Source organism: Sodiomyces alkalinus, assembly GCF_003711515.1.
Source record: "Sodiomyces alkalinus F11 unplaced genomic scaffold SODALscaffold_12, whole genome shotgun sequence".
NCBI lineage: Eukaryota > Fungi > Ascomycota > Sordariomycetes > Glomerellales > Plectosphaerellaceae > Sodiomyces > Sodiomyces alkalinus.
In genome coordinates this window covers 937,249-953,243 of record NW_021167090.1, presented here as the reverse complement: position 1 = coordinate 953,243, position 15,995 = coordinate 937,249, and the positions used below count along the sequence as shown (strand labels likewise).

The 15,995-nt window shown below is 51.6% G+C and overlaps 7 protein-coding genes across 7 annotated transcripts; 2 read left to right on the top strand and 5 right to left on the bottom strand.

The window, feature by feature from the left end:
• Positions 1 to 261: 261 nt before the first annotated feature.
• Positions 262 to 2,460, top strand: SODALDRAFT_382081 (kinase-like protein; the record flags this gene model as incomplete). The annotated part of the gene is made up of 8 exons (XM_028615206.1): positions 262 to 341; positions 439 to 693; positions 758 to 1,092; positions 1,202 to 1,503; positions 1,577 to 1,742; positions 1,829 to 2,015; positions 2,063 to 2,111; positions 2,341 to 2,460. The coding sequence occupies 8 exons, from the start codon at positions 262 to 264 to the stop codon at positions 2,458 to 2,460; spliced, it is 1,494 nt and encodes a 497-aa protein (XP_028462967.1).
• A 715-nt stretch (positions 2,461 to 3,175) lies between these two features.
• SODALDRAFT_395054 (hypothetical protein) lies at positions 3,176 to 3,897 on the bottom strand (the record flags this gene model as incomplete). The annotated part of the gene is made up of 2 exons (XM_028615284.1): positions 3,176 to 3,603; positions 3,636 to 3,897. Coding segments are annotated over 2 exons (690 nt in total), but the record flags the coding sequence as incomplete, so codon positions are not given.
• Positions 3,898 to 4,614: 717 nt separating this feature from the next.
• Positions 4,615 to 5,252, bottom strand: SODALDRAFT_353536 (hypothetical protein). The gene is made up of 2 exons (XM_028613654.1): positions 5,102 to 5,252; positions 4,615 to 5,035 (listed from the first exon to the last, which is right to left on the bottom strand). The coding sequence occupies exons 1-2, from the start codon at positions 5,161 to 5,163 to the stop codon at positions 4,756 to 4,758; spliced, it is 342 nt and encodes a 113-aa protein (XP_028462965.1). The 5' UTR covers positions 5,164 to 5,252; the 3' UTR covers positions 4,615 to 4,755.
• Positions 5,253 to 6,164: 912 nt separating this feature from the next.
• On the top strand, positions 6,165 to 7,924 carry SODALDRAFT_363842 (hypothetical protein; the record flags this gene model as incomplete). The annotated part of the gene is made up of 7 exons (XM_028614601.1): positions 6,165 to 6,313; positions 6,593 to 6,792; positions 6,870 to 6,982; positions 7,074 to 7,375; positions 7,435 to 7,450; positions 7,663 to 7,792; positions 7,905 to 7,924. The coding sequence occupies 7 exons, from the start codon at positions 6,165 to 6,167 to the stop codon at positions 7,922 to 7,924; spliced, it is 930 nt and encodes a 309-aa protein (XP_028462964.1).
• Positions 7,925 to 9,337: 1,413 nt separating this feature from the next.
• SODALDRAFT_284446 (putative dioxygenase) lies at positions 9,338 to 10,608 on the bottom strand (the record flags this gene model as incomplete). Its single annotated transcript, XM_028608466.1, has 5 exons — positions 9,338 to 9,520; positions 9,619 to 9,699; positions 9,806 to 9,918; positions 10,004 to 10,242; positions 10,328 to 10,608. The coding sequence occupies 5 exons, from the start codon at positions 10,606 to 10,608 to the stop codon at positions 9,338 to 9,340; spliced, it is 897 nt and encodes a 298-aa protein (XP_028462963.1).
• Positions 10,609 to 11,803: 1,195 nt separating this feature from the next.
• SODALDRAFT_337739 (CoA-transferase family III) lies at positions 11,804 to 13,793 on the bottom strand (the record flags this gene model as incomplete). The annotated part of the gene is made up of 4 exons (XM_028612720.1): positions 11,804 to 12,328; positions 12,470 to 12,964; positions 13,053 to 13,351; positions 13,436 to 13,793. The coding sequence occupies 4 exons, from the start codon at positions 13,791 to 13,793 to the stop codon at positions 11,804 to 11,806; spliced, it is 1,677 nt and encodes a 558-aa protein (XP_028462962.1).
• Positions 13,794 to 14,653: 860 nt separating this feature from the next.
• Positions 14,654 to 15,890, bottom strand: SODALDRAFT_353535 (hypothetical protein). Its single transcript, XM_028613653.1, has 2 exons — positions 15,266 to 15,890; positions 14,654 to 15,186 (listed from the first exon to the last, which is right to left on the bottom strand). Exons 1-2 carry the CDS (start codon positions 15,671 to 15,673, stop codon positions 15,121 to 15,123), a joined length of 474 nt encoding a protein of 157 aa, XP_028462961.1. The 5' UTR covers positions 15,674 to 15,890; the 3' UTR covers positions 14,654 to 15,120.
• Positions 15,891 to 15,995: the final 105 nt, after the last annotated feature.

The window sequence follows — 15,995 nt, the reverse complement described above, 5'->3', positions numbered from 1 at the left end:
AGTGTCACACAGCGTCTATAGTAGGTGGGTAAAATCGAATCCCAAGCCAAGGCTTCTAATCTATAAACAATTGACTATTAAAGACCCTGATCGCCTAAAGGCTAAGGGATGCTCTATAGTGGTGGGGTTAGAGCTGTTCGCCTGGTCCTTGAACTTCTCCGTACGTAATTTACGAGTTAAGGGGTATACCGTATATATATGCGAGTTAGCGTTAGGTAAGGTACCTTAGTTAGATTACTAGGATTACGAAGGCAATGTGCAATGCCAGAGCTCCAACGCATTAACACATTACCTATCAACCTCTATTCATCTACAGGACAGGACTCCTGCGAACTCTCAACGTGCGTTCAGATTCCAACGGTTCGATCGCATTTTCAAACTCCATCTCATTCGGGCCAACTTATCACTTGGTTTTAGTTTTCTCTCACTGAGAATCAGCTTGATATGGCATCACTTCTTCGGCGATTGCAATGTGCCTTGGCCTGGCCGGGCATGGAAGCCTCTCACATTCTCCAATCCCAATTTCACGCGCATCCCATTGGATCAGAAGATAGAGGAGGAGCTTTTCCCCTACTACATTGCATCGCGTTACTACCCGGTCTGCATTGGCGAAGTCCTCAGGGATCGTTACCAGATTGTTGGAAAGCTGGGCTTTGGCGCCAGCTCGACCGTTTGGTTGGCGCGTGATCTACAGTAAGATGATCCCATCGATTCCCATGTCCGCCCATCCGTTTACTAACAAAGTGCACGTGTGAAGTGGCCGTCGACACGTGGCATTGAAACTTTTCATAAACTCGGAGTCTATGGGCGGGCAGCTGGACCACGAGCTCACCATGTACAAGCGCATTTCCACGTCAGCAGCCAGGCACCCCGGTCGTTCTGCCGTCAGGGAACTACTGGACTTTTTCCATGTTGCTGGACCAGATGGCTGCCACCGATGCCTGGTGCATCCTCCACTATGGGAGAGCGTCTTGACTTTCCTTCGCCGTAACCCAGTCAGGAGACTACCTGCGCCGGTCCTCGCTTTCGTCCTCCGTCGTCTTTTCCTTGCTCTGGATTTTCTGCATACAGAATGCCAGATCATCCACACAGGTGCGTTAGCATATCGGGGAACTGAACCGAGCGGAGCTATTTGATCTCTCTGGTTGTCTTCCGTTGACGCAACGAAGAATCGTGCTGAACTATGAATATTATGAATTAGACATTAAAGCCGATGTTATCATGTTTGCCATCAACGACGATTCGGTATTCACCGCGTTTGAGGAGCAAGAGCAGCTCGACCCGTCCCCGAGAAAGTTGGTGGATGGAAGAGTTGTCTATCTGTCACGCGAGCTCCGAATGCCAAAGACTTGGGGCGCGCCGGTCCTCTGTGATTTTGGCTCGGCTGATACGGGGGACAAAGAGCATTGGGAGGACATACAGCCCGATGTATACAGAGCACCGGAGGTCATCCTCGAAGCACCGTGGTCGTATCAAGTCGATATATGGAACGCCGGTTGCATGGTAAAGCACCCGAAACGAATAGCAACCTCAACTAGGTCCAAGAGCTGACATTGTGTCCACCCGTTCTTCTCAGATATGGGACATCTTTGAAGGTGGTCACCTGTTTACGGGGCACGATCCGGAGCATCAGTCGTACCGCAGTCGAGCCCACCTTGCAGAGATTATCGCATTGCTTGGACAGCCTCCGCAGGCGCTCCTCGATTCGGGAAAGTTAAGCCACAAGTTCTTCACTGATCAAGGTATGCTCGATATGCCTGGTTCTGGACGTTTTGGGCCATAACTTCATGGACTCTTCGCCGCTAACAAGGCCCTGCTTATTTTACAGGAGAGTTCCGTCCATCTATTTCAGTCCCGGATAGTATATCACTCGAGGAGAAAGAGACCAGTCTGGAGGGGGAGACTGAGAGTAAAGGGAGGTTTCTTGCCATGATGGGGAAGATGCTCCATTGGGATCCTTCGAAGCGATCGTCGGCCAAGGAGCTCGCCGATGACGAATGGATTATGGAGCATATGTAGAAAGATATGCAAGACACCGATGATATGCGCCGGGCCTCCTCAGCGTGTCCATCCATATCAATATGTATCAACGAGCTGAGACGAGCATTTGTGTAAGACGAGTACCAGGACGTAAAGAGTGGGCTTTACATGCTTCATACGTAAATATACGCGCTCCGTAGTCAAGCCTATATTTAACCCCTTTCACTCCTTTCACCCCCTGTCTCCAACCTTCAACATGTTCCCGTGCTCCTTTTCACCCTTGTGAGTTGCAACACGGTCTCTATATTGACATCCACCACCGACTACAGCCTTACAATGAAGATAACACTCCCCTTTCAGGCATTTCCCGATGAATGTCTCAGCATTGGGCCGTCGCAAGGTCTCGTCTATGCCCTTGGCCGGGGCCCTTTCGCCAACGTCCATTCACATGCGGAGGCCGTTAGAATCGAGGCTTGGTAGAAGCCGGTCAGTGGGACAAATCGAAGGGCGCCGAATGCCTCGCTGGTATTGTTAAGGATGGGTGGGCTGGCAGGACTGGTTCCATGACTTTTGCCGTGCCAACGTTTTGACGAGGTTGCTGTCATCCTCGGACCATGCAATGCCTTGCACCAGAGCTTGCAGAAACCATCAACACCTAGAGTTTCATTGTCAAGAGTGGCTTCGCCGTACGGTGCGTAGTTCGCTTTGGAAGGATATGTTCCGACGAGTACGTTTCGGTTTGAAGGGCCGCCGGACACCCAGCCGACTTGCAAATCTGGCGTTGATCAGTGGCCGTGGCTCCTGAATGAGTCTATGGCAATCGCATCCACGGTATTTAAACACATTGAGTGTAGGCGCGTGATTATTAGTACACTGAAGGAATCTGTATTTGGAAATTGGGTCTTTCTCTTGAGCATCGTTTATGGACATCACCTCTCGATCATATGATAATTTTACCAATACCCACATACCCCAACCAGCCTTTCTCTTGGTAGACTAAACGTCTGACTTGTCATCCTTCTCATCAGAAGGTCTTATTGCCAGCCCACCAACCTGGCAGTCCTTTATCCGCCCACCTGTGCGCACCAACACGTACCTATTAGTCGTGCTCTCTCGGTTCTGTTTGCGCTGCCCCGCGTCATGCATTGCCGCCAGGCAGTACACCGCCTGTACCTAATGTAGTACAGCACCGGTTTCATGTTCTTCGGATTGTCCTAGCCAAGTAGCTCAAAAATCCAAGCAAAGGCTCCCACGCGTCCTGTTGCGTGTTGCAGGACTCTGCGTTTTCCACGTGTTGCAGGAGACCGCTCATCCAAGTGAAGGGCCTCTCGCATGCTGGACATTTGAAATCAAAGTCCGGATCATCAGTACAGAGATAAACATAGCGCCTGGGGTATTCGAGGGCTCTCTGGGTTACAAAATCCGCATCCACGCCTGACTCGCAGGTCCCGGCTTCAAGGTGTAATACCATCGCCGAGCGGGAAGTAAAACGTCGATCGCATCCGTAGCACTCTGTGTTCTTTGCAGCGTGTGTCTTGCGATGCTGAGAAACATGAAGCGTCAGTCGCTGAATATCGAGAGTATCACATGTAGGTTTCATGGCAAGCGGCTGGGAGAACATACCTGTCTGAGCTCGTTCGGGGTACTGAAGAAACGCTCGCAGATATCGCACATGTTGTGTTCCTCTACGAGGTGCTCGGTAAGGTCCTCGTCCGAATGAAAATCAGGCTTATCCGAGCAAAAGTGGCAGATATTATGGCGGGGAGAGTCGACAATATGTTGCTGCTTGGCTTGGGGATACGAGAAGAATCGTCGGCATCTTTCACAATAGATGCTCCGATGTTTGCTTGAATCATGTTGTCCAAGAGATTCAAGGCTTCCAAAGGAACGGTTGCAGGCCTTGCAGTCGACCATCTCGCAGAGGTGACGAAGACAAAGCTTCAGCTTTCGAGAGTGATGGTCCAGGGAGGTAGTGCAAATGTCAGCTACCCGAAGGCACTGAAAAAGTCAGATGTGACATACCTTTCGAAAGTGGCTACTAAAGAGAGTTGGATCTGCAATGGCATGTAGAGAGGAGAGAGGGGGGATGAGGGTATACCGGACAGCGTTTGGATCGCAACACGCTGTTGGGGGCAGCCAGGCTGAAGCTCTGCAGCCTGCGGCCTCCCGTCTCCAACTACAGGCTACGGTGGTGTGAGAGTTGTATAGAAGCTTCCGGGATCAAACGCACAATATAAGTCAAAGTCTTCGCTTAGACGTGTACAGATGAGACATAAACAGAAGCAATACACAATCGGGCAAATTCAAAGAGAGATAATCCGAGGATCTCATCTACGGTCTACCTCAAAGGAGTTATAAGCTATGGGATAACCCCCCCATGCCTTACGCAATACAATATACCTGTTGTCGCATGGAGACTCACCTAGCATTCAGAGTTGACCTGGGAGTATGTAGGAAATACCCTACTTCAAATATATATGCTCTCAGACCACACTTGTTCCTCCCAAAGGCAGAAAGGAGCATCAATAAACACCATGATTAGCAACTACCTGGCTTGCCATACTGCGTGCATGCACCACTTCACACAGAGAACAAGATGTCGAGGACTATGGTGAATTTTTACTTCTCAGCTATCCGCTCATGATTTTGCCATAACCGTAATAACCACCCATCCCGATATCCAATAAGCATGTTCATCATAATGCGTACCCCCTTTTCCTCCCACAGATACCAGACAAATTAACGAGACACCGTCCGATGCTCACAGCAGCCCATTTATTCCCACTCGCTTCCATGGACGATGTTTCCGCTCTGGAGCGACATGCATCCCCCCTTGCTTCCGCACTTGCACTGGTCAATCACGGGCCAGCCGCAGACACCGAAGCCGCCGCTGGGGCAAGGGTGCGGTAGCACGGCCTCGGAGTTGGCGCACATGGGGTAGTAGCCGCAGCAGTTGCCGACGTTGCGCTCCACGCAGTCGCGGTCCTCCTTGCACTGGAAGTGTTCCGGGACGGTGGCCCTGGTCTCGAGGCCGGCGCTGCGTTCCTCGGACAGACTGGAGGGAAGGATTCGTCAGTGAACTTGACTTGGGTCTTGACGGCGAAGAACAGTGTGAACTCACGCGTGAGGAGAGGCGTAGGCGCCCGCGGCGAGGGAGATGAGGAGAGTGGCGAAGAAACGCATTTTGAGTGGTGGCTAAGAGTGGTGGTGGGGATGGTGGTGTTTGACAAGGTGTATTAGTGGGTTATAGCTTTGATGGATGTCGAGGAGTGATGGTGGTGAAGATGTGGAAAACAGGAGTCCGAGGAGGCAACGTCGAAGGTGGCTTTTATAGACATACCTTCGTGGTGATTCAGTACGAACTTTGAAGTAGAATCCGGTACCTCGCTAGGCTCGCTGTGGTATGGAGGAGTCTCGGACTTCACCCGGGTCCGTTCTTGCTGAACTCCACAGCAAGGATGTCAATTCACGTGGAGCAATAAACGTAATTATTCGGTACCCTTGATGACACCGGTAAACAAACCCACACTCACTGTCTGGAATGACGCCACAACCTGCCGCCGAGTCTCTGGGCAGGGCTCTGGGCAGGGCTGTGGGCCAGGGAAACTATTGCGGTGAAGGGAGAGTTATTGGAAAGTCGACCTTGGCGATGCATTCCCTCTCCGATTTTGCTCCGATCTTGTGATGTCCGGCTAAATAGCTTCATGCCATGGGGATAGAAAGGTGGCGAAGAAGTACAAAGTTAACGAGGCTCGACTCACCATGACCCCCTGAATCGGTCCGTGGCTTCACCGAGATGGCATCTCCACTTGAGAAGCAAGCCACCGAGTGGATTAGGTAACGACGCTACAACGGGGAAACATGGTCCGAAGCCACAATACCATAAAGCTTGAAAATAGCCGTCTCGAGCATAGGTTCGCTCGGCCCTTTTTACAAAGTGCACTATCCGTGCCGGTAGTTGAGAGATATTAGCTGTATACATACTCAACGGTTGGGCTCAGACCGTTCAGTTCACCCACGAGGTTGTTTAATGGATTCGAGAGGGATCCATTATTACGTCCAAGTTCCTAAACCTCCCCACCAGTTGCCGAAACAACGATAGACACGGAAAACTTGGGCGAAAAGACTACAACGTAATCTTGCGCCCCTGAATAGGTAGTTAGCCCGCTGTGTGTTCTCCTCTTATGGCTGCGCGGCGCGCCCGGACCTTGTCGGTTCGTTCCGTCCCGGCTCCCCGGCCGGTGGTCAGCACGGACCAGCCCCGCCGTGGTCCCACATTCGACACCGAGTACCGCAAGCGAGTTCTCAACGATGGGGCGGAAGTTGACATATCGTAAGAGGGGGTTAGAAGAGAGTGTGTGCTAGTTTAACAAGCGGAACATGTTTGAAAAGTCGGCAAGGCATATTACTTACATTCCCTTTACGAATCCGGCAACTTGAAGCGATTGCGGGTTTCCCGTACCTACATGTACCATTAGCATAATTATGTTGGGATATTTAGCAGTTTGGGTCCCTTACAGCCAACTAAAATAAAAGTCTTGGCCTGCTGAGCCGTCCCTAAGGATGTACGAATGTATTACTCCTCCTTAATCACTGCACCTCTATTGCCAAGGACGCTATACCAGCCCTGGGAGAAAGAGCGGATGGAAACGCCATTGGCTGGAACCCCAGGAATTTACCACTGCATGTGCCGAGGACTGGGACAAGGGGACGCTAGGCGAGTTATTTCACGGTTCCCGGAACGCACGCGGCACGAACGGTTCAGCGCCCTGGTATGCTGCGAGCTGAATACTGGCCCACTTGAGGTTGGCGGTTCATTGGTAGGCAAACCGCCGAGCCCTAGACGAGCCTGTCTCAGCCACTTTCTGGACCGCGTGGTGTCTGTGGAGTTGTGGAGAAAGGAGATTTGAACTGGAATATTTGCGACGCCCTCGATTCCGATCTCGGATCAATCACCATCAGCCCACACAGGCGTTCTGCTTCATCTGGTCTGTCGTACGTCGTACGTCGTACGTCGTACATACATACAGCATGGCCGTACATTTGGCGTACATGGAAGACAATTGGAGCGCATTTCATTCGTTCGTGTCCAGGTCCCAGGGAACGTTGTTGAGTCTGCCCCGAAGACCCCGACATCATTCCTGTTGCATTTTCACGTACATGTACCCACTTTCATACTGTCGCTTTCACGCAACACTTGCCCAGACCAGAGTCAGCCCGCCAAACAAGGCATTCTCGCCAGGGGATATATAGCCACCACCATGCAGGCCACCAGAAAGACAAAAAAGGCGGTGGGAAGCATCTGGGTTCTGCGCCCGCATGGTTCGTCTCTCGGGGGGTTCCCGCCCGAAATTACCACTTCGGACCGCAAACCGCGTGGGGACCCACCAGCGCTGTTCGCAACATGGTCTAACGGCGTTAAATTGTTCCATATATCATGTGAGATCGGTGTAGTGCTAAAGTTGGCAAGGTGTGTCTCATCTTGGTCAGAAACATCTGGACCTTGCATGTCTCTGATGAGATGCAGAATTATTTCGCCTGGTCTAGGACTCGGTTTAAGATCTGCGAGACATAAAGAACAATTGAGAACATATGTGGAATGCTGCTGTGTCCACATCAGCTCGCTACGTAGCTTATGATACATCATACCGCTGAAGAATCCATAATGGATCATGCACCAAGCAACCCTATTCGCTCTACGCTCTCCATGGGGGCACGTGGGCCTTGTCTGTGACCGAGCTACGCGCATGTATCCTGCAGGTGAAGACTGAATTTCTGGCCAATAAGTCGAGCACGGTTCTCGGCATCAAGTGTAACACGAGGGGGGGACAGAGACCACGGGGAAAAGAAAAAAGAAGAAAAAAAAAATCCCGGGTTTAATGTGGGCTCAGCGAGAACCACATTGAACATGCTGGATTCCATAGCCCGTGTTTCTTCTGCGTAAATAAGAATAAAAATAATGATTAATTAAACCCATTGATTGGCCCGTTGAACTGCGGTTCTCAGGTCCAATGGCGACTAAGAGTCGTCTCTGCTTTCACGGCCCTCCCATCAGCCTGTCGGACGACCACATGCAGCCATGGGAGGAATCGGGTAAGTTTTTGCTGTCTCTGTCGCCTTGAAACTTGAAAACTACATGTACACACGCCATAAAACGCATTACGGGGTTCTGTTTCTGAGGCCTGAGATAATGGAACCGCCTTTTGCGGTGTTCGCAAAACAAAGTTCAGAAAAACCATTTGCGGACTAGTTCAATTGATTGATTTGGACATCGTATCAGACTCGAAAAAAGACATTGAAGAACCAACGCTTCTACGGTTGCGACGTCGCTGATTATATCCTTGCACTCTCTGGAGTCTGGAGTTCTCATGAGAGCTGGCAAGTCCTAGGTGCATGGTGCCACTTATGACCGTAGACCTGGTTCTACGAAGCCTCACCCAACCCCTGTTACGGAATACGGGGTTCTCTGCCATATCAATCGATTGATCCGACCACATCACTACTACGTTTAATCCATTATACGACAAAACCAAAAGAAAGACATGACGTTGGGAGCGTCGCAGAGCCGCACGCTCGTGCCAACAAATGTCAACGAATGCCAACATCACATCAGTCTAAGCACCTGCCTTTATGGGTATGGGCGCGACCCGGCGTTGCATCCAACTGCAGGTGCACCTGTCAAAAGTGTCAATCTTATCCGTTCTACAGGGCCAGAGCGTCTTGGTTTAACCACGTTTTTGTCCCTTGCGTAGTATGTGAGGTGGATCGTTCGACGTCGTCCGTACTATGTCAGTCCCATATATGTGGTTGGAACTCTTAATGCGACTGCGCGACTGTGCGACACGCCGTAGCTGCAACGAACGGAGTTGAGCCAAATGATTCGCGACCGCCACTGGATTTCGAGTAAGTGACAGGATGCAAACTTTGAAAATAAGATAAAAATAAGATTAACGCAACATATAATAAAAAAATGTCCAGTCGGATCGCTGGAATGCAGCACGAGCGACACGGGATCCGGCCGAGCTGCAGATTGCAGTCCATTTATCGGGGACGGGTAGCCAGTGGTGAATGGATAGAATTCGACTTGCGGCTTCCATTGGGCGCACTCACGGCGTAACAACACGTTTCACCAAGTCTGGGTGGCAACCGTCGTGTTACTTTCGACAAAGATGCAAGGGCCCAGGGGGGCGGCTGAGTGCAACGTGAAACGAAACATCTTCAGGAACCATGACTCCTGTCTTAACCAGACCCCAAGAAAGCAGCAATGAAGGTTATTTGCTCCCATATATAATAGCAGGGATGAATAGCATCTACAGCAAGGGAATGAAAGAAAAAGAAGAAAATCTCGCGAAACCTCCTAAATACATCGGCCCAGGTGAACATCATACGCGAGCTCCAAGCTAGCCTGCGGGTCATTCTTCCTCTCGGCAAAGGACACTACAAGGCCCTCTTTAACGGCAAACACAGAGTCGTCGTTCAGGTAGGCGGAGTCCTTGTCGAAGATCTGGGTGGTAATGGGCTTGTAGCCATCGGCGAGGGCCTGATTTTCCAATTTCCGAAATGTTAGTTTCCGCTTTGAACCGGGATCGTACATGCATAAGCACAACGGGAGGGCGGGGCGTATAATCTATTTCATACAATCAAGTGAATGTGAGCTGGTCGCCATTCGTGACGGTCGAGTAGAGCCAGGAGCTTGCCAGCAGGGCCGTCGTTCGGAATCTGTTGCAAAAGAAGTAATACAGTCAGAGGGAGGTTATCTCTTTAAGTCTTCGTCTTTTGCGGACATAGTGTGAGGCGAAGTGGCCAGGGAAAGACATAGACATACCGGATAGGGGGTGGGACGAAGGCAGTAGAGCGAATACTCCCCGTAGCTGTCCGTGATGAACTTGCCGCGCAGGTTGTGCTCCTTTTGGTTGGGGTCTTGCTGCTCATAAAGTCCTGAAACAGGAGGCGGAAAGCAACGACAGCGCCGCCCTTTGTTGGATTCATCTCTCTTGTGCGAAACAAGATGGTTCCTTCTCACCATTTGTGGATGCCTGCCAAACGTCGATCGTAGCATTGGGAATGGGGTTCCCGGATTCGGCATCGGTCACCCTTCCATGCATGTAGACGAGCTGGCCGTCCTCGGGGGTATCAGAAGAAATGTTGGCACCGTTCGGGCGGGTAGGGGTATCGGCCCTCCAGAAGGGACCCAGGATGGCCGACGCAGTGACTGGCTTGCCGCTCTTCAGGGCCTGATCATAGGTAATTGCATCAACGAGCCTGGAGTTTTGACAATAGCGTCAGCGGAGTCAGCCACGAGGAAGTTGGAAAGAGGAAAGGGCCTCCGGGGAAAAACATAACGTACGACTCCAAGCCAAGAATATCGCACATAAGCTGGCCTTCGTTCCGCTTATCATCGCTCATCTGGCCGGCCCAATTGATCATCTTGACGGCGGCAGTCCATTCGTCCACTGTGAGGTTGCACTTCCGTGCAAAGTCGTGAATGTGCTGGATAAAGCAGCTCATGACCTCGCGCATCCGCGGCGAGGCGTTGGGACCCATGGACTGGATCACATTTTTGGTGAATTCCTGGCCAAGGGTCGTGGTGCCGTCGGTCTTGCTGGAGATATCCTGCACGGAACCCATGTTTTTGCAAATGACGTTGATTATCGTAGAGGGTTTGTACCGTAACTGATTTGTGACGGGTGATGGCGGTGATGTTGGAAAGGAATGGCGCAGTAGGACCTACGAATATATACGGAGTACGGAGTCGTTTCGAGGGGGGAAGGCACAAAAAGACAACTAAAAATGGAAAGAGGCAGGCTGGGGAAGTCAAAGTACGGAGTAGAAGCGCGGAAAAGCGAGATATGATTTTCGTTTTGTCAGTTAGGTACTTAGACGGCCGGCTGCATGATGCCCCCCGGGGCCCGAACCGGCAGATATGGGACATCTAATCTACCTTACCTTATCCAACGCTGTCCCGGTCAAACGGAAGGCATAAACCAGTTCGGTACCGTAAGAATTACTCCGCATTCTCATCGTATCTTCTTGTACCTTATCGTGGAAAAGCCAACGGAGGCAGGAGACCGGGGGAGGCTCCTTCCTTCTTCCCCCTTCCCTCCTCAGTATTGCGTACCGTATTACCCACTCGATATGGATACAAGCCCAAGTTCCAAGTATGCGTACTCACTGTAAGCTGACGATTACCCCAAGCCATAACGAACCCCGCAACATATAAAAACTTTAGGCCCCCCCGCTGCCAGGCTAGTGCAGCGGAGGAGGGCTCAAGTCGACTTGGTCCTCCTTGGGCCTTGGTTGATGGATTTTAAACTTCCCGGGGAAAAAGTTCATAATTCACCAAGTCACATAAGCTGTAGTTTAATTCTACACGTGTATATGCGTTTGGTCTTGAAACGTACCAGAATGGCGAATGATTAAGGTATACGTTGTATTATATAATGTGACTTGGTAGTATCCCTCCTGACCGACGCCGGGACCCGGACCCCGCACCCCGGACTCGGCCGTTCGCTAACGATGAGGGGCCCCTCAATTTGTCCTAATCCAGACTGGCAGTACCGTGCCAAGAAATGGGCCGGGATGTGGAGGGCGACGACACTCCAGCATTGCATCCTCGTCTTATTGGAAATTCGGCATTCAACATAACATCTCACACGCAGGTAAATAAAGCCAGAAGAGTTACTTCACAAATTATTCTATTTCTTTAACAGATGGCTCTCCATCCTCTGAACCCGAGAACTGCCAAGAATAGAGGATCATTCCAATTTCCCATCAACTCCGTTGGTCTCATGATTCATCAATGCGTCGTCCTCACGTTGGACAATCAAAACTCCTTCCAGTAATCATCATCACCCAAAAAGTTCCAACTAGGGGCGTCCGTCGCGTTAGGACGACTCGCCCTCTCAAACCCCACACCCAGGCCCACAACTTCCACAACGGGCCGGACGACAACCACGTCCGCATCGTACGCACCCGAATACCAGCTGTCGCCCACTTCATCCACGTCGAACAAATGCGGGTGAAGCGACTGCAACCGACGGAGCGCCGTGCCCGAGATCTGATCCACGCTGTGGCTGTGCCGCAGCGCGAGGAACTCCTCGCCGGCCTCCCTTCGGAGGTGGTCCCGCACTTCCTCCGGGTACATCCCGACCTTGAAGAGAAGCAGGTCGTATTGCAGGAGGGACACCTTGCCGTGCCAGGACCCGCCCTTGGTCGCGCGGTGGTGGAGGCCCGTCAGCGCGGCGATGGCGCCCATGCAGCCCGTGCCGTAGTCGGAGATGGGGAAGGGCGGCACGACTGGTTCGTTGAGGTTCATGAATTTGCCTTGTTCCCAGGCGACGCCGCTTACCTATAGTAGCGGGGTTAGTAGAAATTTCCTTCTTTTTCCTTTTTTATTTTATTTTGATTTTTCTTTTCTCGAGCCCTCGGTGGGTGGAACGGCCGTACTGGTATAGGGAGATACCAAACAACGGCAAAAAATACGACTTACACAATCGGCAATCTGCTGCCAACCAGGCCGGTGTGCCCATGGACCCTCGTACCCAAAGCAGTTTTCATTGACATAGACGATGCCTTTGCCTCTCTTCTTCGCCAGTTCCGCCAGCGCTTTCGGCCCATAGCCTAGTCTCTCGAATGTCCCGGGGCGGTATCCGTCCAATACGACATCAGCATCCTCGAGGAGGGCCTCGAAGACTTTCCTGCCTTTATCTGATTTCAAATCGATCTCGGCCGCGTGCTTGCCCATATTGCCGTCTACTTGGAAGAACGGTACATCACTGAGGTTGGGGCCTGTTATTTTCAGCACGTCGGCTCCGTATTCCGCCAGAATTCTGCCCATGACGGGACCGGCGATGATACGGCATAACTCCAACACTCTCACTCCAGACAGTACCCGACATGGTCTAGTTCTGGGTAAAGGAGTCGGCGGCGTAGTTTCCTCGAGGTTATCGACTGTCCATGGTGGTAGATCGATGTTGGCTTTGCCCTGTTGGTTTTGTCAGGGGGGACCTTGGTTCTCATGGTATGTTTGCCCTCAATAGAATAGCATGATATTGGAGAAGCACTCAACTCACATGGGGCGTTGCGCAAAACGTGTCGTATTGCAAGGCAGGGATACCCGCCTGGCGATTCTTCGCATTCAACTCTTCCAGCTCCTCGACGGTCAATTGCCTGACCTTGGACTCGATCGTCTCAACAATGGCATCGTGGTCATGTAGATCCGGTCTGAAGGGTTCAAGGCCGATCATGCGTAGCGTCGTAGATGCCTCCAGAGAGCCGTGAATGTGATAGTATTCTCCCGCTCGCTTGGTCTCGTACAGGTTCGCCGACATGCGCCTATATGGGTCTGATTGGGCTTGCAACAAGTCCGTGTCTGTCAGGGGTAAGCCGAATTAGCCGTGGATCATCACCAGGGTCGTCGAGTCTCAGCGAGGGAAAAGGGGGAAGGGCGTCGCACCCGGCAGGAATGCCTTTACGCCCTCGTCGAGCTTGCCGAATCCCCCGACAGAAGCTAGATAGGCCTGGAAGAGAAACGCGGTGGTTCTCTCGAGGCTTACGATGACAGGGGCGGTTGATTCGGGTCCATCATTCTCAAGGGCGGCGAGTGCGGAGGCCAGGCTTCCCTCGATGGCCTTCAACGCTGACGCGACCTCGGTTTCTTTGAACGGAATGGGGAAGTAAAGCAGTTCACGCGGAGAGGTGAACGTCACATTGTTTCGAATCTGTTCTTGGCTTAACGGAAGCTGGACGAGGGATGTTATGAGATCCAAAATGCGCTTGATCTCGCCAATCATCGAGTATGACGGCCCAGTCATGTTCTTGAGCAGAGTTGTGTAAATATGACGGGTTGAGGAGGAACAGACGAAGGTATTCCCTGACAAGTGAACTGGATGAGTAGCAGATCCCGTCTGTATATGTTTGGAATGCATCCACATTCCAGCACGTCAGAGGATAATCTACGCCAGAGACACAAGCCGCTAAAGTCAAAGATCCGATGGCGGATGTTGGAACCATCTATCCGAACGCACCACCACAGGAAATAGAATGGACATAGGGCTGTCAAACCAAAACCATTCCCATTATGGGTGGCCATACACTCCGTAGTGTAAAAGCCAACGGGGATGTTCTTCCACATCCGGTACTTCCGCTGCGGCGCTGCTGCATACTGCGAGCCGTCAGTGGCAGAGGGGATGGTGAGATGCCATCGGAAGGGGGGCTTTCACACCCTCGGATCATCGGAGTTCCCAGACAATTGATATCACCGCATGACCCGCCAGCCACCATCGGGAGAAGGTGGTACATTCGCTTGAATTTAGTCTGCTTGGAGCTAGAGCGTGCGGCGTGTCTTAGTCTTGCGTCTCGGGTCTCGGAGTCTCGGGATACGGAGCAGCCAGCTTACAGTCTCGTTTTCCGATGGGTATCCGGAAAAGCACGTATTTATAGTAACTAGATTCCACCAAAATTCGTACTCACCTCTTACAAAGATCATGGGATCCTTATCTCGTTTGCGAGGACGTGGCGGGAAGGTAACTGGGGGAGGTATGGATTATACGCTACATGACCCTTATGGTCAGTCGTTTCACCGACCTGAAGAACCCAGGAACCGAGAACACCCGGATATACGTCGCTTTCCTAATTGCCAACATGAACCTGATAGATGGAGTATGACATGGGCCTCGAGATTTCACTGAACATTTTAAATTTGTGGTGCTGCGTCAGGCAGTCCATTTCCGGACCTACGGAGTACTCCCTAGCTCCGTATTATCACAGCCATGCTGAACGCAAAACTGAGACCAATATCGCCTCGCTTGTGCTAATATGAGCGCAGGTAAAGAACCAACGCTCGTCGGCGCATTTTCCGTTCTTCTCGGCGCATCCGACTCTCTGCCCTTTGCCAAACCATGACCTGCCAGCCTAAAAGATTAATAATAATAATATTAATAATAGTAATAATAATAATGAATCCCCCCGGCCCGGGGATACATTCTTTCCATATCTTTCGCCATTTGGTATTATGGTCTGCGAGGATTGCAGACAATTTATTACCGAACAACGTATCTCCGCACCCGGAGATGAGTTGAGGTTTTCGAGAGTATTTCTCTGCTTGAACCACCTTTGCGGCGTTGCGCAAAAGCCGACGGATCATGTAGATTCAGACGACTTCGTACCATCGACGCCATTACCGGTATTCCGAAGGGGTAGAGTATCCTGAAGGCGTAGAGTATTGCGGTCAGCCCTGGAAGGGGGACATCGGCTGTGGGACAGAAAATGGAAACGGGCGACCTACAAGGTAGACTTGATAGAATCTCATCTTCCAACCGCCAGCTGGCGATTGCACCAACTCGGCGCGGGCGGCCCACGGTAGCGTCCCCTGGCGGCCGTCCCTGAAAGCGAAGGCGACGTCTCCATGAAGCATGAATGCGCGCGAGTTGTTACCGAAGGGGAATATCTTGGTAGGTGCGTGCCTGCGAGCACCGATGTTCGCCCACATCCCCTTCCGGGTCGAGATGATCTGCGACCGGCCGCGACTGACTTTGGAGGCTAGAATGAACGTCGCATCGTCGGTGAAGTTGTCGGCGTAGGCCTCGTGGTTGCCTGGAGTGTCGGAGATGCGGTAGAAGTTTTCGAAGAAGCTGATGATGCTCGAGTCCACGGCCAGGCCGGCGGGGTACTCGGATTTGTAAGAGGGCGACATGGCGATTAGCGACCACTGTCACTGACGATTCGACGAATGTGATGAATGCGATGGATGCGACGATGGTTCCCGAAGTGCTGACTGCCCTTAATCAGGAATGATCGTATGGCACGTTACCATTTGACTGAGAAACAGATCGGGTTTCGAATTCAGAAAGTGAAAAGTTGATCGGGTATGTGGGAGGGACCATATGATCACTGTACCTATAAGGTATATCTTCTGTACAACATGGTAAGCGGCAAGTCGATGAGGACGGGAGACTCCAGAAGACCTGAAGGTGGTACAAGATAAGCCTAGATAAGGGGCTGACATAAGAAGTACC